Source organism: Ambystoma mexicanum, chromosome 4p (genome assembly GCF_040938575.1).
Source record: "Ambystoma mexicanum isolate Mex_15411 chromosome 4p, UKY_AmexF1_1, whole genome shotgun sequence".
NCBI classification, from domain to species: Eukaryota; Metazoa; Chordata; class Amphibia; order Caudata; family Ambystomatidae; genus Ambystoma; species Ambystoma mexicanum.
The window spans coordinates 72,267,858-72,290,499 of NC_090927.1; the positions used below are offsets into that span (position 1 = coordinate 72,267,858).

General features: G+C 43.4%; 1 protein-coding gene across 2 annotated transcripts in view; it reads left to right on the forward strand.

The window, feature by feature from the left end:
• Positions 1-22,642, forward strand: part of LOC138453011 (zinc finger protein 84-like) — a 104,826-nt gene that overhangs the window by 41,439 nt on the left and 40,745 nt on the right. Inside the window, exon 2 of one of the 2 annotated variants that reach the window (XM_069605418.1) lies at positions 2,098-8,357. The exons of the other annotated variant lie outside the window; for it this stretch is intronic. Within the exon in view, the coding sequence (XP_069461519.1) occupies positions 2,583-3,830 (1,248 nt within the window). The 5' untranslated portion in view covers positions 2,098-2,582 and the 3' untranslated portion in view covers positions 3,831-8,357. Of the gene's footprint in view, positions 1-2,097; positions 8,358-22,642 lie in introns of those variants that run through there. 2 annotated transcript variants of the gene reach the window in all.

The window sequence follows — 22,642 nt, forward strand, 5'->3', positions numbered from 1 at the left end:
CCTTGGTAGATACATGAACTCCTCTGCAGAACGTTTTCCATCCACAGACGGAAAAACCTCTGCAGAAAATACCTTCAGCAAGAAGACCTTGTGACAGAGTGGAGGTCAGCTAAAGCTGATGGGATTTGGGAATGTTAGTGAGGTTGATGTCATTCATTATGCTGGCAGTGGCATCATCTTGGATAGTTTTGAGCTGTATGTTGCGATCCAAAATGAAGAGACAGGGGGCCTCATTACGACTCAGGCGGTAAGGGGTTTACGGCGGCGTAAACAGCGCCGACCCTTACCGCCTGATTCCGAGGTCCCTTAGCGCCATGGAGGTTTTAACACCTGCTTTTAGCAGGTGTTAAAATCCATGGCGCTAAGGGACCTTGATGTTAATTACGCCACCGTAATTTACGGTGGCGTAATTAACGCCTTCCCCACTCCCATTATGCCCTATGGGGCAAAAATGGGAATGGGGAAGGGTAAATGGGGATTGGGGACTTACTGCCCCGCCAACCTCAGAATGGGGCGGTAAGTCCGCCAACCACCATGGCGTAAACATAGTTTACGCCATGGTGGTAAAGGTATGACCCAGGCGGTAACTTACCGCCTGGGTCGTAATGAGGCCCAGGGTCTCAGTTGGGTGGCAGATGAGTAGGATAATGAGGGGTGGGAGGAAGAAATCTGGAGGATTTCCCTCTCCTAAGAAGAGGAATTAAAGTCAAAAGGGAAGAGTAGGGTCCCATTGTGTGTCCTTGATCAAAGGGCCAATGTGAAAAGCAACCCGTGGGCATTGCCAAGCTGGGAATCCATAGTTCAGTGAATGCCATCAGACAGTTTGGGATAATGAGAGTCAAAGTAGTTAGTGAGATTGGAAACTTTATTGCAGAGAGATTGTGAGTTGTCAAGGCACAGGGAGAGGTGTGTATATGAGAGCCAGGAGGGTGTGGGGATGTGAGATATACTTGCGCTAGAAAAGTGTGGAAGATGAGGTTGGAATTGAGTGAGGGTAGCAACTAGGGTTTCATGTGAGATGTGTGGATGTTGGGGATGAGGAGAGAGGGAATAGGGAATGGCGGGGCTCTTTGTGTGAGCAGGCAAAGCCCCCAAGAGAGAGAGAAAGAGAACAGCCAGAAGGAGTGGCGTATTTAGGAGCAAGGTGGCAACTGACTTTTTTTTATGGCTGGCTACAAGCTTCCAACTTTTTGCCCCCTGGTTTCCATGACAAATAGAATTTGCATTGTAAGGTGGTCCATTTGTATCCCTTCCTTATGGGCAGTTTTGTAAAAGAACACTTGACCACCAAAGTATCTTTACATATTTATTTACCTTCCTTGACCAGAGTCGGGCACAGAAATGGTAGATAAAATCTACACTGGACATTCACATTAGCTTCTTGGGTTAGAGGAAAATGGGAAAAGTCTTGTATTCCTCATACCAAAACCTTTTTGCTAGCAGTTCCTATGCTGTTTGTTCTTCTCTTATCCCTGTTTGCCAGTCTTCAATTAATGTGCAATTACCACAAACAAGAATGATTTCCTTTTGCCCAATTCATTTGGCACTGTATCATCCACAATAGTCCTCCTTTACTTCACCTCCTTACTTTCTCAGCTTATTTTACATTGTGCGTTTGCCATGTTTTGCCCACCACTTTTTTGGGGGGTTGTTTTCCTCTCCTTTAGTCTCTTGATTAGGTTGAACTTGTAGTATCCTCATGGATGTTCCGCAGCAAAGGAATCGGGGTGCAAAACTTGTAAGCTGCGTGTAAAATACCTCTACAATTTGTGAAAGAAGTGTGGTCCATCAGGCGAGCACACACACCACTTAATAGTGCAAAAGTGAATTCCTAACACCAACCATGTCAATCGCATATCACTGTCCAATTGCAAAAAAGAATGGCAGTGCACAGTTCTTTCCTCACTGTGTTCTCTTATTTTGTTTACCAACTTGTCCATAGCCCTCCCAATCTTGTGTAAAAAGGAGCCCAGACTTTGGGTCATTGCACTTAGTCATATCAGCATTAACCTCTTAATGTAAGCATTTAACACTAAAATGTCACATTTTATCTACTACTTTACATGAGTTAAACGCAATCTCATTTTACTTTTACAGTTGATTAAAACATGAAGAGGACACCCGGAGGGTATTTAAATAATGTGCCCCAACAACCTGAAAAGTTTTATTTGGAAGGAAAATGAAGATGTCCAAGCAGTCTGAACAGTGGAGAAACTACTCATTGTGAAAGTGGTCTCTTATATCAGATCAGAGTTTCTGGTTATTTGGCTCTATGAAATACTTTTAAAAAGTAAACAAAGCATGCAGTCATCCAGGTATCTCAAAGCAAGTACTACATTTAAGAAAACAGTATTTCAAAAGGGACAAAAGTATAACAATTGGGCCATGCACGGGTTGCTTGAATGGAGTAACATTGTCAGAAACCATATGAGAGATTATTAACTTATGTATTCATGGAAAATAACCTGCAAACCTTTCTTTATCAGTGTATTTAAATGACTTGTAGAGGTGACAAAGTATGAATCCCTAAATTTGAGAGACTAATATTGAACATAATTTGCACATGTTCTGACTGATCTGTCATGGCATTCTTGCTAAACAAAACCCAACTTGGAGATTTTTATATACAAGGAAAACCTTATAGGTGCACCGAATGTCAGAAAAGCTTCAGTAAGAAATCCCGTCTAACTCAGCATGAGAGAACTCACACAGGAGAAAAACCATATCAGTGCACTGAATGTCAGAAAAGCTTCACTATGAAAATCCATCTCACTCAACATGAGAGAACCCACACAGGAGAAAAGCCTTATTGGTGCTGCGAATGTCAGACCAGCTTCAGTAAGAAATTCCATCTAACCCAGCACGAAAGAACTCATACAGGAGAAAAACCTTATCGGTGTATTGAATGTCAAAAAAGCTTCAGTCAGAAAAGCATTCTCTCTCTACATGAAAGAACCCACACAGGATATAAACCATATCAATGCACTGAATGTCAGAAATCCTTCAATCGAAAAAGCAGTCTAAGTCGACATGAAAACACCCACACAGGAGAAAAACCTTATTGTTGCGTTGAATGTGAGAAAAGCTTCAGTGAGAAAAGCCAATTAACTCAGCATGAGAGAACTCACACGGGAGAAAAACCTTATGGGTGCACTGAATGCCAGAAAAGCTTCACACAGAAAACTCAACTAACTCGGCATACAAAAACCCACACAGGAGAAAACCCTTATCATTGCTCTGAATGTCAGAAAAGCTTCATGTATAAAACTCAAGTAATTCAGCATGCGAGAACCCACACAGGGGAAAAACCTTATCAGTGTACTACATGTCGCAAAAGCTTCAGTCTGAAAAGCCCTCTAACTCTACATGAGAGAACCCACACAGGAGAAAAACCATATCAGTGCACTGAATGTCAGAAATGTTTCACAACTAAAGGCAATCTTATTCTACATGAGAGAACCCACACAGGGGAAAGACCTTATCCATGCACAGAATGCCAGAAAAGCTTTGCACAGAAATCTCAACTAATTGAGCATTTGAGAACCCACACAGGAGAAAAACCTTATCGGTGCACTATATGTCATATAGGCTTCAGTATGAAAAGTCCTCTAAAACGTCATGAAAAGACCCACACAGGAGAAAAACCTTATCCGTGCACGGAGTGTCAGAAACGTTTCATAGTAAAAAGCCATCTAACTCTACATGAGAGAACCCACACAGGAGAAAAACCTTATCAGTGTCCAGATTGTCAGAAAAGCTTCAGGCAGAAACCCCATCTTACTCAACATATGAAAACCCACAAAGGAGACACATCTCCAGTGCTCTCTTGATGAAGGCTTCAGTCTGAGAATACCAGTGAGATCCCACACTGCAGAAAAACCTGATCATTGCAGAGAATGCTAGAATAAGAAAAGCCATCTTAATCGAGGAGAGAACCAACATAAGGCAATAATCTGATCAGCACCTGCAAATCGTAATTTTGCATTGGTGCACCAAATATAAAAAAGCAACCTAACATGACATCAGAGAACTTGGATGTGAGAATAATGCACCAAGAGGCAGGATCATGCTCACAAACCACCTAAGAACACAGAGGGCCTCATTACAACCCTGGCGTTAAGGGGATAACGGTGCCGTAAAAGGCTGCGGCGCCGTTAAACCCTTAACGCCCGATTCCCACTTTAACGCCTACTTTTTGCAGGCGTTAAAGTCCAACTCGTAATTTACGGTGCCATAATTAGCGCCTTCCCCATTCCCATTGAGCCCTATGGGCCAAAAATGGGCATGGGGAAGGGGCCATGGTGAATGGGGATTTACCGCCCCGCCAACCTTGGAATGGGGCGGTAAATCCGCCATCCACCATGGCGGAATCCGGCATGGACCATGGTGCTAACAGCACCATGGTCCAACGCCAGGGTTGTAATGAGGCCCAGAATGTGCTTCAGGGGTGATGGCAGCCGAAACATCTAGCTCTTCCCTGCTGGCGCAGAACATAACTGATCATATGCAGCAAAACATCAAACGAACGACGTATATCCCCAGGACCAAAGCAAATTCAAGTCAAAAGGGGTCGGAGAGAAAGAGGCCTCTATGAAACTTGAATAAAGTATAGATTTAATTGACAACTACAGTAATGGTATAGATCACAGACCCAGCAGTTGTGAAAAAAGTTCTAAAAGGCATCATTAAATGTTTTGCTGAGGTTAATTTGAAGGCATCATATCTTCGGGTTAAAAACCTGCTGTTAGACTGTGTCAATCAGTCCGGACTGAGATTAGGGCCTGAAAATAATGAAAAACAATGCTCTTAAAAATAAGGATAGCTAGGCTACATTTTTGTCAGGTTTTTTAAGATTTCCTTCTGACGACTTCTCAAACAAAATCCTTTAGTGATAAAAGATGTGCAAGAGACGCAACTGAAAAACCTTCTCCCGAGCTAGTTTAAGAATGCATTTGTAGATTGGCACACAGCAAGCTAATGCAGTCCACCAGGATTTCTATTGTCACATGTTCTTGTTTTAACCCTTGGTGCTACTTGTTTCATGTACTCTCCTGTGATGTTAAAATTGTATCTTGGTCTGCATAGTTACAGTAGTGGTTGACATTGCTGAGGCTGGAAGAAAGACACTCCTGAAGTCAAGCTTAATCTTGCCATTCTGCTCTTACACTCAGAGGCATTGCTTGACGATTCTATATTCCTTCCCATTCTATGGAGTCTGTTTACAGAAGAATTCTGTGTGTGAATTTATATTCAGTGAAAAGCTTTTGTTACAATGACATGTTTACATTATGTGGTAAAATCCACGTCCACCAGGAAAGCTGTGTTACCAGGGCCCTCAAGCCAGTCCAGTCCTTGAGCTACATGGCGATGGTCTGGCTAGGGATTTACGGGGTCCTGCTCCCAGTCCCCACCTCTTTACACTGATTTGGAGATGCTGATGACCAAGAAAGGGCTCATGTTGACAGAGTCCAGTTCCCGATTTGTGCATGGGCCATATAATAGCAACCCTTAGTTCTAGTTGAAAGACCCCGTAATATGTGTTTTCATGGACTGCTGTTAAAAAGTAGGCAGTTTTTTGTGTGAAGTTTAGGTTGAATCGACCAATCACATATACAGATACGTGTATGTGGGGTTTGGGGTATGGGTCCCCCCCCCCCATTAAAACAAAAAAACACTGATCAAATGCATGTTTACCAAAGGTGCACAAACAAATTGATAACTTTTAAACAGCAATCTATGAAAAACACTTAGAACCAATTGCCTCATAACCAGGACATGTGCATATTTGGAGGTGTGATTGTGCCATGATCATCGGCACAGGTCTGGGCATGCTGTAAAAATCCTTGTGCAGTGATAGTAACTGGGTCATCAAATCGGCCGTCTGAACAAGAGTCTGCTTGCAGGAACTAAGCGTGGGTCATTGCAGGGTGATATTGTTCTGGGAAAGTATAGAGCTATCTGTAGAGACTATAGTTATGCTAGAAGTGGATACAGATCGTCAAAGAGGTGCTTAGAATAGGTCCCTGATCCCAAATGGAGGCCCGCTAATTCTTAGAAATCCCACTAGACCTGTTCAGTGAGTTTTCCTTAGTGAACATAGCCGACGTAAGAGAAATTCTCTCGCCCCCATGGTGAGGGGTGACCAAATATTTACCAGTGCTTTATTGTAAAATGTTGAAAATCGTCATAAGCACGCTTCCTATTTGGTGCAACACTGCCACCCAAAGGCCAGCCATGTACACTGACATTTTATTTGCCATTTATTGCAAACAAAGTTTGTTTGCAGTAAATGTCAAATATCTCCATACCAAGCAGCAATGTCAAGTACCGTGCAAATGGTACTGGCCCTTCAAAAAATCGACCTTGCCAATGTGAGTGGGTTAGTAGATTTTAGAAGCCCTATAATCACTCGGTGTAACTTGTAAGCCAGTTACTTTAATGTGATTGACTCATAAATAACAAAAACTAGCGATTGTTTATAATGGACTGTTACAAACATATGTGACAATCCAGGGAATTCGTCCCTTCTGCCCAACAGAGAGCCACCCCCTTTGGGACTAGGGAGGTGAGATTGCTAAGCTTAATACTCCCTAGGGAAGGGAACAGGGCAAGCGGGATTCCACTGCGGTTAACGCCCCCAACCCACTTTAGAGGACAAGGAATCCCCAATCAGGGGTTTTACCTGTCCTCCTCATACAGAATCCCATTTGCTTGTTGGCTGTCTGGGGATTAAGCAGGGCAAGGATGCTTAGAAATGGCTGGTGTAGGTTCAGACCCTTTAAGAATCCCATTGTTGTGTGAACAGGAGGATCAACAATCTGTCCAATCTTGGTTCAACCAAAATCATAGAGTCCTAGCCACAGAGGGAGGAATTCCTGCAGAGTAAATTGCAGGTGATGGAAGTCCTGTGGATCCAACTGCAGGCGAAGGACATCCTGTATAGTCTCCCGCCAGGGGGGACGTTCTCCTGGGAGGCAGAGTCTTGTGGCAGCCCAACGCAGGAGGCGTGCTATGCTGCCGATCCACAAAGCCTGCAGAATGCTGCTTCCTCCAATGGGGCACAGAGCAGGAGTCACTCAACCGTAGGAAAGGAGAAGCACCGACCACACCAGCCATCGGAGACTGGCGCCCGCTTTCCCTGGTGCTGACAAACCAGCAGAGAGACACTGTGCCAATGCGAGGATCCAAGCGGAGGTTCACACGCAGAGCCACGCCAGCGGAGGAGACTGCCCCTTCCAAGAAATACAGCTACAGCAAACCAGTTACATAGTTGTCACATGGAACGGGGAGTAAGACGAGGAGGCCCAGCCAACGCTCAAGAAGGGCTGAGAGACTGAAACAAGAGACCCAGATACTGGTTGGAAGACGAGATACCCCAAGCTAGAGTGTGTGAGAAAAAAAAAAGGTGACGAAAAGAAAACCATTGGATGGGGTAGAAGAAATAGAACCCAAAGGTGGGGTATAAGAAGTTAGGTTCCAAAACGGGATGTGAGAAGTGATTCCCCAAGATGGGGAGAAAGGAACAGTTTCCCCCTGAAGGGTGAATCGGTAGCCCCAGACTGTGAGAGAAACACACAAACACTAGGTGTGCGGAGAGAAACTGTGTTTCGATGCTTAGTAACCACAACCAAACTAGACGTTTCTGAGACTGTTGAGAAGAGGAAGAATAAAGAGACACTTTGAACTGTATAATCAGGCACGTGGCCTGGGAAAAGCCAGAGACACATTTGGGGTGGGGTTCAGAAACCAGCCTCTTTATCCTGGGGGAACATCCCTTCTAGACCTTTACGGTCACATTTATGTTCATATTTTATGTTAGCACCCTTCCCCACCTCTCCTTCCCTGATTCCCATCTCCCTTCTTAGCACCTGTGTAGATTTCTATGCAAGTGCTTAGAGAGTTTAATTTAACCCCAAAAAAAGAAACTTTCCTCTCGGTGCTGCACGGCGTGTCATCATAGTCTCCCAACTCCGTTTTCCTTGTTGATGACGAGGTGGTCACCAGCATAGAAAATGGACTTGGAAACTACAACGACACGCAGCACTGAAAGGGATGTTTTTTAATTATTTTTTTTAAGTGACACACAATTAGCACCGCGCCTGAAACTACACAGGTGCAAATGGCCATAATGAGGAGGAACCCGGGCCGTATCGGGTAGCAACGTCATTGTGGCCATTATTAGTAGTAGGGGACAGAACTTAGAGTAGTTTTGGTTTGGATGGAGGACTGCATATTGTTGTAAGACATCCTGATGAGCCCCCTTTTTCCTTTCGAGGTGGCCAAAGGACACCTTAGAAGTTAGGGATAGGACAGACCTTCTTTCCTTTGGTGTAATAAACTTTGCGTTCCAAGCATTACGTCCTGTCCGTCTCCTGAGTTTGGCTTATCACACGTGTTATGAAGTTGCATATAAGCAGAACAGCATATAAGCGAGTAGTGCACAAAGCTGTGGTGTTCTCTCCCTTGCCTATCTTCTGATCGTTATTTTTACTGAAGATTCCACCCACCAGTCACGAAAAGAATTTAAACCTCGGTTGTGCACTGAGTGCAGTGCAGAGTGCAGTCTGCAAGGCTGCTTATGCAGCAAACTAAGCAAGAGTATCTGATTTGGAGGTTTTCCCTGACTGTTTGTGGGCAATGTTTGGAGCGGGTTGTTGGCATGGCGTGCTACATGAGTAGTAAATATCCTTGGTCAACGGAACACTCTTAGAGAATTCTCGAGTGGGTTCGATTACAACCGAAATAGTTACCATTGAGGTCAACGGAAATGGTTACTTTGTGGTCAAAGGAAAATACAATTCAAATGACAAAGGTAAAATTACTGCTTTTTTAAAAAAAAATCTGCAAGCAAGTATGCTGGCAAAAAAGCAGTTTTAAGGTTTCACCCGGAACAGATTTCATGTGACCTCTCAGCAGTTGATAATAGTTCACCCCTCCAAAGAGATGTGAACAATCCTACAAGGTGCATGCAGAGCAGCTCCAGATAGAGGATAGCTTTGCAATGGTGCCGAATGTGCCATTAAACACGCAGCACCAAAGGATTTTTACTTTCACGCCATCTAATAAAATAGAGAAAGACAAGGACATACCGCTCACTCATGTGCTTCAGCCAGCCATGAAAGTGCTCACCAAGTTCTGTCTGTTAAGCTGCAGTATCCAAAGGGACCAATTTCCAATACTGGGAGCGGATTGATGATCTGTTATTTCTTATTACTAGGACTATGCTTAAAGGGGAGGGAGTACATCGCCCCACCCCGTGTAGCCCTCAACTCTTTACAGGTGTGAGTGTAGTTCAAACAATCCCTTGGGCAACAAAGGCAGTAGTAGAAATGCTGAACTGGAGCAAGAGAGACTGGAAGTGTCCAGAGACGTTTCAAATGCAAGCAAAACAGACACCCCTGCACCTGAAATCAACATGGCCGATATAATGCTGTGATGAGTGTGGTTGAAGGGAATTCCAGTAATAATGCAGGAAAAAAAAATCAGGTGAAGAACAGAGAAGTCGAACAACAGAGCAAAACGAAGAGTAATTTGTACTTGGGCCTTGCTTAAGATAAGGTGGATTTTAAGATGAGGTGGATTTTAAACTTGTGGAGCTATACAAAGTACCTTTTCTATTCAGGAATTATCTAAGAAGAGCTCCAAGAAAATGAAGAAGATAAAAGAGCAATTAGCCAATACCCTGGACATTTGGGTGGTAAAGCCATTCCTAACACTGAAAAGGAAAATGTAAGTATTAGTGGACATTATGGCCCTCCAGGAAGAGGCCTCTTGTAGTATGTTGGCAACAACAGAATGTAGGTGAGCAATGGAAGTAGATTGTTCCCCGGCTGCTTTGTCTACCACATCCTCATTATATAGAATGAAAGAATGATCTGCCCGTGAGCAGGATAAGTAAGGTAGAACACCATGTTTCAGAAACCACTTTTATGATCCAAGAACCTTTCAAGTCTGAGAACAGCATGCACGTAACAGATACAAGATTTTGCCACTTTTTGTTATGATTCTGGCCCTGCGGGTGTTAAAATTGGAAGACACTGATTTTATAGAATTTGTTGATATTGGACATTTTGTGACAACTTGTGTTGATTGTAGATCGCTGCATTGGTTTCCTTTATCCTCTCATTTGTTTATATATATTTTTAAATGGGGTGTTATCAAATAATTGCTAAATCTGGAAAAGTAAAGAAACCTTTAGACATATTATTGGTCAAAATCTCCTGCTCTTCAAGGGCCGTTACAGGGCCTCATTACGAATCAGGCGTTAAGGGGTTAACGGCGCCGACCCTTAACGCCTGATTCCGAGGTCCCTTTGCGCCATGGTGAGTTTAACGCCTGCTTTTTGCAGCCGTTAAAATCCATGGCGCTAAGGGACCATGGTGCTAATTACGCCACCGTAATTTACGGTGGCGTAATTAGCGCCTTCCCCACTCCCATTATGCCCTATGGGGCAAAAATGGGAATGGGGAAGGGTAAAATGGGAAATGGGGATTTACAGCCCCACTCACCTTGGAATGGGGCGGTAAATCCGCCATCCACCATGGTGTAAACGTAGTTTACACCATGGTGGTAAGGGTACGACCCAGGCGGTAACTTACCGCCTGGGTCGTAATGAGGCCCACAATCTAAGATGAGCATACGGACGTGGCCCAGGAGGGCACAACAGAAGTTCAAGGAGAATGGGCTCCATTACCACAGGCTTTTCAATGTTCTTGGAAACTGAGACCATAGTACTTGCTCACAAGACTCCTGTATCCTATCCTGGAATTCGAGAGGCTTTGACATCTTAGTTCTGAAGTCTCGAGGAGCTGGCTTTTTGATGCAGACATATTCTTGTAAACGAAAGCTGGCTGATTGACTCGATCCATCTGGATGATTTTAACATATCGGTTAATGGAAATGCCTTTTTCGACCATGCCACACTCATGGTAAACATGAATATAAATCTAAGTAGCAAGGTCAAACGTATAGTAGGAGCCATGGAAATGAACAAGCAAGGGAACCGTATTTCAAGTATCCCTGATAAGGGGATGCGGCTGGGGTTTCGCACCCTGTGGTTTTCCTTTTTCGATGGTGGTAAGTGCTGCTGTGCTTTTACCACATGTAACTGCTGCTGTATTAGCCGTTGTGCCACCTACACAAACCAGTGGCTTTGCGGGGTGGCGGCCTCGGTGGTATGGCGCAGTGGCCTCTGTATCTTTCGTTTACTGATTGGTGGACTTGGGACAATCTACTACTTTTCGAGTAAAATATGGACTGTGTGCTCATTCGTGGTTGTGTCTTGATCCGAGTTTGAATATTTTTGAATAAACGGGTGCAGCAGGTGTGGTTTGCTGTGGTTCACTAAGGTCATTAAAGCCTCCTACACTTTTGCCAGTAACGCGGCTTTGGGCTAAGTAAGTCTACTTTACCATCATCTGCCATTTGACTCGTTTGTGTCATACACATGCCTACCTTATTCTGCTCACTATAACAGCCAAGCGGGTGCTTCTATTGATTGTTTATGCGTGTATAGAAACAGTCTCTGGCTTGCTGGAGTGCACATCAGATCATGTCTTGCTTTGCATCATTTGCACCTCTGACTTTGCCCTGGCCCTTGGAAAGACTCTGAATATCACAGACTACGCGTTCTTGCTGTGAGCTGCTGGGATGCTTAGCAAGTAAGCGTTCTTAGTCTGTTTTGTGCTTCTAGCCTGTGCTGCTTTCCGGCTGTTGTGTTCCAAATGCCTGGGAAAGTCACAAAGCACAGCGACAACCTAATGAACATCAATAAAGGAAGCCATGGATCGTACAAACCGGTTGTGCTTGCTGAACATGGAAACGCAGCAATGGGTTCTTCAACGTCTCCTCTTAAAGGGAAAATTACAAACCTTTTAAAATGAGCTACAGAGGCTGTGACTGAAATAAATCGGATACCCTGTAGTCTTGAGGTTATTGATAGTGCGCAAGCCTGCATTTCTGCAGAATTCAATCACAATAACTCGCACCTCAACCTTTGTTACTCTTTGCAGACAGATGTTATGCTACTTGTACCCCCTAATGTAGTATCCGAGGACTCGTTTCTGCTGGTTGAAAAAACGCTAACCGCGCTGCCTGAACGTGGCTCTTTGCCAGATGAAAAGTTGTCTTGTTTCCCTTGTTTTATGTGTATTGTTGATCATTTGAACCCGCCTAGTGCCTCTATGGCTAAACAGGCTGGTAGTAATCAAGGGTCCCTTGGTCAGAATATGTCTGACAGTTTAAATATGATGGCAGCGGCTGCTTTGGATGCTCACTTCTCGACAACCAGCTTCGCTTTAAAAATATTACTGAAATTATGTCCTAACATTCAGTGTGTGGTACAAAAACATTTGTCGGTACCGGTCATTCTGGAAAATGGGTCGGAGGGTGCTGTATGTTCCACTAGCCCCCGGCAATACCTGCCCCCAGCAACTCCTCTAAATCTTGCGTAGCAGTGGAGCCTGCTAAGAACATATCTTTGTACAGCTCAGCGGCCCCATTGGAAAATGTCTTGACAAAGGTTGAGGAGTGTCTAGAACAATCAGGGGCTGTTGAAGATGATTCCCCTCCTTGGAGGAAGGAAAGGAAAACATTAAAGACAGCAATGGCATCATAAGGTGGCTGTGATGGCAGTTTCACCTAAATGTGTCAGCGATGTGGCTCTGGACGATGATCAGTCTGTAAAATTGACGCTGGCCCCAAAAAGTCAGAAAGAAAGGTGCTAGGTATGTGAAGAGATCCAAAAATAAATCGCACTGGCTTTTGTCAGAAAAGGTCTGTACGAAAAACACACTGTAACCAGCATGTGTTGAACTGGTCTGTGACCATGGTGTGAGTATTCAGGATGACTTCTTGTTTGAGTCTTCCTTGTTGACTGTGAACAGTAACATAAAACAGTTGGGTCAATAGAGAAGTCGTAAGGACCTTGAAGACAAGGATGCTTCTGGTTTGCCTAAGTTAACCTCTAACTTCATTTACTATTCCCAGTCTTTTTAAAGCCGCGTCGTCCTATACAAATCGTAGCTGCCTATCTCCTTAGTCATCTTCCTGCATTAAGAGTTTTAAAAAGCAAAGACTTTGACTTTGTGGAACCAATTGAGGGCCAATCCCCCCAACCCCTTATCCAGAGCCTACTGTTAAGGGTCAGAGGTAATTGCCCTTGTTAGGTCAAATGTAGTATCCTTACTAAAATGGGGCTACGATGTAGACCAGCCTGACAATAATTTGGGAAGCTGTACGGTGACGTTTAGAGAAATGGGCTCTGTGAACCTGCTGTCTGTAGCTGATCTTATATTACTCCAAGATACATGGTTGTTGGACGAAGCCATTTTTTTATGGCTACACCAGTTATTTTAAGAATGCAAAAGGGGGGGAGGGAAGAGTCAGAGGTCGCCCTTTTGGGGGTCTAGCAACATTGGTAGCTAATGATTTCAACTCCGGTGAAATGTTAGCCTATTCCGTAAAACCCAAACTTGATGGTGGGAATACCTGTAAACTCCCACTGTAATATGGTGGTGGTGAATATTGATGACCCTCCGCGGGGTCGCTGCACCGAGAGCATAGAACACAAGATTTATGACACTGCATTAGATCTGCACAGGGTAAAGGGGATTGGCTCGTGTTTGGTGGTGATTTTAACGCTTGTTGTTTAAACTACACTGCAAATGACAACCAGGTTAAAAAACAAGAAGGACATGAGGATTATGCTGGGCAAATCTGCTTGTATGTGGGGTGAATTCTTAATGGAGCGGTATTGGGTGAAATACCTGCATCGTATACTTGGAGTGGCACAAGATCCTCCATTATAGATTATTTTATAATTGGTGAAAAACTACATCAGGGCGCTTTGGACATGAATGTTCTTTTCACAGAATACAGTGATCATGCTATCCTATCAGTGAGGCTGACAATATGGGTTCATATGAGAAAGCTGGTTCCATGGTTGTAAATGCCGGGAGAAACAGACTTGGATGCCCTGATGAGAGTCTGTAATTGATTAATAACTTCATGTATTTGATCAATTATGATTATAAATTGATTGATGCACTGAATGATATAGTAAACTGAATTACCTTTGTGTTTTAGGTTCTGAAAGGTTGGTGCCTTGGGTAAGGTGTTTGATAAGAAGATCAGTTCTGAAAATGAGTTCTTGCATCATGATCTTCGATATATTAGAAATGTATGCATGGCTGAGGCAGATCAAGAAGTTTATACTAGACCGGCCAAAAATAGATATAGGAATTGGGTCCAGCAATATAAGGCCCTGTCACATAATGCTGCTTGGCAGCCTATGGTCCAGCTGTGGATGATCTTCAGTAAGAATACACAAAAAGCTCCCTCCAAGCTGGCCTGTTGCATAAATGAAGATACCTGGAATAAAATATCTAATCAAGAAATTTGATACCGCTGAGCAAAAGGATTTGGTTAAAACACCCATCGGTGTGAAATGTGACCAATCCATCTTGGTCGATGTTATTAAGGGCCTTTAACAGGCTCCAGGACCCGACGGTTTCTGTAATTTGTTACTAAAGGCCAATCATATTGTCTTGTCTGAGATCTTGACCTTACCGTTTGATAACATTATGGTACGTGAAGAAGACCCATGAAGAGAGTTATCGGTTGTTGGGCTTCACTGATGGTGTCAGCAAAGGTTTTCATACATTGTTATTAAAGGCCTAAGTAGCTGGGTTGGAACTTGTGGTATCCAGTGATATTGCAGCATTTCTTTTGCTGAACACCTTTTTACTGATTTATTTTTTAGATAGGTGGTGTGGTAGGGATGTAAAAAGGGTAGAAGGGTGGCTGGGGTGGGGTTAGAAGCGAGAAGAAAAAACAGGGGACTCGAGGGGGAACCCTTCCAACACCCCCAAAATAAATATCGACATTTGTTTTCGGTAAAATAAGCTTGGTATAATAGTGTTGGGTAAAAAATAATGTAGTAACATCACATGGAACCAATTCTTCAGCGTTGAGTTGCCTCCAGACATGCTTCAGGAGAGGTCTTTCAACTAATGTGAATAGTTTTATAGTCCACTCGCTCATCGAACAGTCTACACAAAAGGATGCTGTATCCTTGTATGTTTTTATATGTTGACTTCATAGCCGCATTTGATGTGGTAGACCGAACAAAGCTGTGGGATAAGGTGAAAGACCTGGGGATGCCTGCTAATCTGTTGTATGCCTGCCAACTCTCATATAATAAAAACACAGCCTGTATAAGACTGAACAGCTTGGGTGAACTCTCTTCCCCTGTTTCCATCAGGAGGTGGGTAAGACGAGGATGCGTACTTGCCCCCGCTCCTGTTTAATCTGTTTGTTTCAGACATAGGATTGTCTTTGGAAGAGAATCGCGTGTATTGTAAATAACTGTCGCCTAGTTTAAACTATGCTTTGGTAACCCTTTGCATTATTTTTTCTTTGGGTGCTTTGTATATAACCTGCCTTACTATTCTCTGTAACACGTTCCTTTTGTCTTATCCTGTAACCTCCTTCCATGTTTCTGATGGTTGATAATACAAGCCTGGGTTTTGATGGTATTCCCTGTGGTTTAAATTGGTAGTGGATGAATGGATGTTGACATCAGTCTCCTGGCTTGGTTGTAGTTGGCATCTCCGCTTCCCTACCTTGGACAATTGACTTCCCTCCCCCTCGCCCACCCCTTGGGTCATTAAGGACGGATTTGGATTTAGGGAAAATGAGACCTGGATTACGTTGATGGGAATCAACGTATCCCATGAAGGCATCCGGGACTTCCTCCTCCTGTTATGTTGCCCCGTCAGAATACTGTGTCTCGCCCGTATTCCCCTACCCAGACGATCCTCCCTCGCTCATCCACCCCCAGGGTTGTGATCCAAGAGCCATGGCCCTCCCCCGGCCCTCTGAATCTTAATGGGAGAACCCCTAGGTTTCTCACAGGTGGTAAAACCTGTAAAAAGGAAGCAGAGCATTTTTGAACATTTTTTAACTGGGCTGTAAAACACAAGATAAGGTACTCCCTCACTTTCTCAATACAGGTTGCTTAGGTGGGGGGATTCTCACACAGTATTACAATTTGAGTCTCACTAAAGTAACCAGTCTTTCTTCCCTATTCTATGCTGATACACCTGCTTAATAATTCACATGCCTCTTTTTAAAACTGTCCTCAGTTAGTGCATAATTACAGAATTTAAGTATTGTGTGGGACCACATAGTCTGTATATATTTGCCATTATTTGAATAGAACTGCCTAAGTATGGGTTATTATTTATGTGTATATATCTTGCTGAACCATATTTTATATAAAGGAGCTGTGTTATCAGTTAACATAATACGTGGACATTCCTTTGTGGGAGCTTGGGGAAACATTGTACTTCAGAGCCTGCCTGCATCACCTCCTGAGAGCTCAAGCCTTGGTTGCCCCTCAAGCTACCATATAGAGAACCTTGGCTGGGGTGCTCTGTGCCTCTGTCCAGCCATATAGAGGGCAGAAGTACAGATAACCCTCTCCAGTTATTACATTGATGATTTAACGATCATTAAGGATCAGCGTGGTACGGCAGGTCTTATTTTGTTGGATTTGTCTACCGCCTTTGACGCCATGATTTAATTGTGCTCTTCTTTTGTCAAGGTTGTTGAATTCTGGAGTCTCTGGGTTAGTCCTGGAGTGGTTTTGTGCTTTTTTTTGTCATCTCGTCGTAATTGGTCTTCTTTGCCTCCTTCAGATCATCGCCTAAAGCAGTGGCTTGTGGAGTATTGCAGGGGTCTGCCTTCTCCCCTCTGCTCTTCAGCATACATGTCCATCTGTCGGCAGTTCTCATGTTGTTCAGGCTGGATTTGGATCTGGGTGGCACTGCTGCCAAGCTGAGATCTTGTCTTTAGGCAATTGGGGTCTGGATGGGAGCCAATTGGCTTACGCTTAATGGCGGGAAGACTGAGTTTCTGATTGTCGGTCCTGTGGCCTCGTCGGATAGTTGGACCTCTGACTTCTGGCCATCATCACAGGGCTCTCTTCCCATCCCAGCAGAGGTGGTTAAAAACCTGGGTGTAAACGTCTCGGCCGCACTGAACATGGAATCCTAGATGAATGCCATTTGTGGGATGGGCTTCCTTAAGTTAAAGCAACTTAGGAAAGTTCTTCCTTTTATTCCTATCGATATTCATGCGCAAGTGGTAGCAGCTTGCCTGAATGGTAGCCTTGATTACTGTATTGCGACTCTCCCTTCTCAGCCAGCGTATATACTGTATCCCCTACAGGTGCGGCCGAACTCAGCCGTGTGTTTGGTTAAGGGTATTCCCTTTGGCCATCATGTTTTCATGGCACGGCGGGAGCTATACTGGCTATCTGTACCTGCTTGCATCCATTTCAAGGCCTTGTGTATCATTCATTGGGCAGCGAATGGGAAAGGGTGTCTAGCCCTGCAGGAAAAGTTACTTATAATGTCCAGGGCGCACACTCCGCTCAACAGGTGTGGTACTTATTAACATACCGGCTTATCGTCGGGAGAGAGTGGGAGGCCGGGCTTTTTTCCATTTCGGGGCCTAAACTCTGTAATGTACTCCCAATATGGATCCATCACTTACAAGACTTTTGGTCTGTGTAAGCATAGTCTTAAGACCCATCTCTTCGCAGAAATATGTTCTCTCATTTCTGTGCATCAACATGGCGCCATGATGCCGTTTGTTACAGTGCCCTCTACAAATGCCCTGATTGATTGATTTATAGTGTTTTTTGTTAGGCGCTCAACTTCTGGACTGAATCTTGTAAAAATAAATCTGCAAACTCTTAAAGGAGTTCAAGAATTGACACACTTTCTACCTAACGGAGAGTGGATTTATTCTTGAATTTTAGGTAGGCGATAGAATAATGGGGAATATGGAAGGATGAACATAAAGTAAGGAAAAGCCAAGTCCTCATTTTAAGTCTATATTCCTTGAGGTCCAGGTTTGGGGAAGAACTAGTCGTAAATCATAGATAACCAGTGAGATTAGAGACACAACATGTGAATGTTAGCGTATGCCACACTTAGATGGAATTTCTCAAGTTTAGTCTATGCCAGATCTAGACAGAAATGTGATTCTCAGCATGCGCCACACTCAGAATTCTGAACCTAGCTTGCGTCGCATCTAGATAGAAATGTGACTAATAACATGTGCCACACCTAGATGGAATCCCACAATTGCAAGGACAGCAATGCCAACTAACCAACCAACTTACAATTCCATCACTTTGCATACACCTCTCAAGCTATAACCAAACACAACCACCAGCCTAAAATGCAGCAATCCACACAAACTTCACAACAATGCAACAACAAACAAACTACACATAGACCTGCACAACAGCACACAACGACTACAGACCACAAAATGCCCCAAGCCCAGCCAACGGACCCACCGGGCTGAGGCTGTCAACAGCACATCCCTGCTCTCTTGCACTTTTCCAGCTTATCCCCACTAACCCACAGAGCCGCTAGAGCGCCAGGGGACCACTTCGGTGGTGATAGTGCACGGTACAAATGTCCTTTAACATTAACACTTCCCATTTAGTGATGAGGTGAGATCCATATCCCATTTATTCTGTATCAGTAGTTTCAATAAATTTAAATCATTTGTGAGAAACCCTGTTGCGCAACCTAAAAGATGTAGCAAGCCAGAACTAGTCTTATCACGTAAATGGAACTGCTTATTTGCACGGATCTGTCCTATTCTTTCCTGATACTTTTGGTGTAGTTTTACTGCATCATTTTATTTGGAATTGCAGAGTTGCAGAGTGCCTCTGCAGAGATTCTCTCCTTTGTGCATTTAGGAAGAGCTCCTTATTTTGTGCAAGCATTGCAAAATCTACTCAACCACTTACACAGTCGACTAGTTTTTATGAAGGTCAACAACCATTTGCATGGTGCACAACCTTACAAGTCTGTACAATGAAATCCTGGGGTATTTAAAGGAGATGGATTTATGGTGATGTGCACCATTTTCCACAAAGTGCAGATATTTTGTTACCCGTCACCATGGGTCAAGTGCATTTCCCTCTGGTAGATTATGTAAACCTAGTTATTTGACATGCTGGCTAACGGGATTATCAAGAATTTGCAAGGCCAGCTAAATTCAGCGTCACTATTTTCCTTTAGTAGAGAGTAGGGGGTGCTTCCAACAGACACACTGTATAAGTAATTGTACAGAACACAGCCATCCTGTAAAAAGCTTCATTAAATTGGTTGGGGTAGACCAATTATGGGAAGAAGGCAAATTGAGAGAGGGGCTGCATTGGTTTATACAATCGGAGAAGTAAAGACTAGCAGCTAAGATCATGAGAACTATTCGGCAATAAAGTTCACTAAGAACAGATATTTATTTTTTAGCATTTTTTTGACGTCATCGGTCACCTTTCATGCTAACAAAGTGTATATAGATCTAATTGAAAGCCCTTGTCAGTGGCAAGATTTATTTACGGGGCTAGAGCATTCCTGTGGAATCGGCCAGAAGTTAAACAATTTATATGGGAGGCTGTGTAGTTTAGAAGGCATATGGATAGGTTGAGTATTGCTTGGGAGTACAGAATGCGGTGGGCAGTGTAGCTGTAGATTTGGAGGGGGAGGGTCAGTCCATGAATGGATTTATAGACTGGTGGCAGGAATTTGAATAGGGGTGAATCGTATGTGGACCTCCATCCAGCATGCAAGTTGGAACTGTGGAGTCAATGTTCTGTAAGTAGCGATTTTGTTTATTTTTAATTTTATATTTATTTTTATCTTCAGGAAGAGCTAGAGCAACATTCAGTTTAGATGAAGAGAACTGTTTAGGTTCAAGAAAACAAGGTCTGGGTATATATCAAATGTCTTGGAGGACGTGAGAAGTTGCCGATGAAGGACTGAGGAGGGGGCCCTAATTAACACAAGTAGGCAAATGGGCTATAAGCGCCAGTTCAGAGGTTGTCTTGCCCCCACAACCCCTCCATTCCTCCCCGCCACCTCCAATTCCTAACATACCTCTGGTTAGAACTGATACAACAAATATTTCAGGGAGAGTGGTGCATCGACCGGCAGGTCACTTCGATCTGGTTATTAACGATGAAATGGAGGGTGTGCCACCCTAGGATTACTCGGCAGAAAAGGCTAGTTTTTTGCAGGACCAAAAGATTTCCTTTTCCTATTAAGGACACTCGCATGCCACATCAACCACTGTATTTAGATACAATGACACCAGTCGTACATATATGATACTGGGACGAGAAGGCACCAGGTGGATGCACATAATTTATCAACGTACTAGTCATTTTGTCATTAGGAAAAAACGACTCTAGGTTGAAATGAAACAAAAAAGGCAAGAACATGGTCGTCAAAATAGTAGTAGTGGTTGTAGCGGTGGCAGCGGAGTTGGAAATAGCAGTGAAGACCAAAGGAAGAAGAGTTCTTGGAGCAGTCGAGAGGGTTGTAAAGGCAGACAGCAAAAAGGAAGCAGCGGCAGTAATGAAAGGAGCAGAGGAGGCAATTGCAGTATCAATGAAGCAGCGGTAGAGGAAGAGGAACTGAAAGACAGAGCTTCCAACTGTGGCAAATACTAAAGTGTCCAACTGAATATAGGACACACCAGCCGCCTCCCTTGTGGGGGGGAGCGTGACTATTAGGGTACAGGCAACAAGCCCTAGCAGCCCACACTCCGAAATCCCTGGAAGCCAGGAGGTTGCGGCTCTTACCGCAAGAGCTTGGGCAAGCAAGAGAGGACGGCTGAGGCAGGGTACCTGTGGGTGGGGAGACTACCCTGCCTCACAACAGCCTTATTAAGTGTTGTATTAGTTGACATTTCCAACCTTCAATACTATATAAAATCATATTACAAAGAACATTACAAAAGACATTATTTCATATCCTTCATAAAAATTACTTCTCCAAATTTCCAAATCTAAAACAATACAATTTATTAAAAACAAACCATGTCCTCAGATACATTATCAATTCATACTGTAACCACCTAGTTACCACCACTACTACATTTTGTTATTAATAAACACAATTAATTCTTCAACTCCAGCATTTGTAAGAACTCCTTCCATACATAGTAGGCTGCAATGGTGATGACCATAGACTCTGCTCCTACTAGAGTACTCCAAAACTCGACCATAACACACCTTATAGTTCTCATTTAATCACTTGCACTGAGTGAAGACATGTCTGCTGGTTTTAGGTTCCTCACCACAAATGTGGCAAAGTCGCTCTTCATTTTTCCTGTCCTTCCACCCACCTGTATAATTCGACATGGGTAGGGTATTAAAGCGCTCTAGCTGACTAAGCGCCTTTCCTCACTACTGCAAAGTTTTAATAAATGCGAACACAGCGAACCTGGTTGGAACCCCTGGGTCATGTATTCTTTATACCTTTTTTTCTATTATCCAATTTCTTTAAATTCATAGCACAATCCCATAAAAAGGTCTTCGTAATCAATTATTTACTGAAAATCGGGTAAGTGCTCTCTGTGGGTATTGCCATGTTAATGTTGTCTAAAAAGTCCATCACAGTTTTTTTCCCAAATCTTGATAAAATAAATTCCGAATGTATTCGTTATTGCCTTTGGTAAACCTCTGCAAAAGAGAAGGCCCCTCAGTTCCAGCCTTATGTAATCTAACATAGAATTCCACTCTACAAATTAAACAACTGCCCCGGAGAGATGTAATACCCAACTCACAATGGCGTGCCTCCACCAGCACGGCCTGAGGGATTCGAAGTATAGATCGTAATTATTTTCCCTCAAGTCTATCCAGCCAATCAATCATGCTAGAATGGAGGGTCTCCAGACCATATAGATTACTCGGTCAAATCCACGTTCTACATAATTGAACAAAACCTTCTATGTTTTGGCCCCTTTTTCTAAAGATGACATTTCTAACCACAGCCCATTTACTCTTTACCTTTTGGCAGACATAGTTTCCAATTCCATAAGAATTAACAGTAGATGAAATCGGTATTCTGAGATCATTACAGGATTTTACCACTTCCAATTCCTCTGTTTCAAGCTTCCACCCATATTTGGTGTGTTGTTGTTTACTGAATACTATAACCTTTTGTTTTTTGGCTGTTAATTCTCATGTTATTTCTGGCTGCGTAGGTGGCAAGTGCTGAAATAGAATGTTTGAACATCATATAAGTCGAGGCTAGTTTTCTGCCGATTACTCCCACTTTTATTTATCCAAATATGGGCAATAATTTCTTCTGCCAAATATCCAACATTCCTCCTATAATTTTCTATTTTTTTTCTCAATGGAAGTGGGGTCTCTCATTAGCTCTGTATTACATGCATGTATATTCACAGTGTTCCAGATCAGTCTATTCCCTGTCACATGTACCTCCACATCACCAACCAACTTACTAGACAATTTCCTAGATCCATGCACCAAAGTCCAAGGAGGCACTGCATGATCACTCACTTCATTATGTGGCACCCCTATGGTAGAGGCAATATTTCTAATTAGTGGGTTAGCAAATATATAGTCCAAGTGTGAGTTGACCTTTCCATTGGACCATGCATACATTTCATCCCCCACATTCATTATCGTCATCGCCATATAACCCATATCCATCACTGTTAAGTACTCCAGCCATTCTTTTACCCTACCCCTGCCTCCTTGTTTCCTTTCGGCTTTCTGATTGCCATTATAATTGAAATGGGG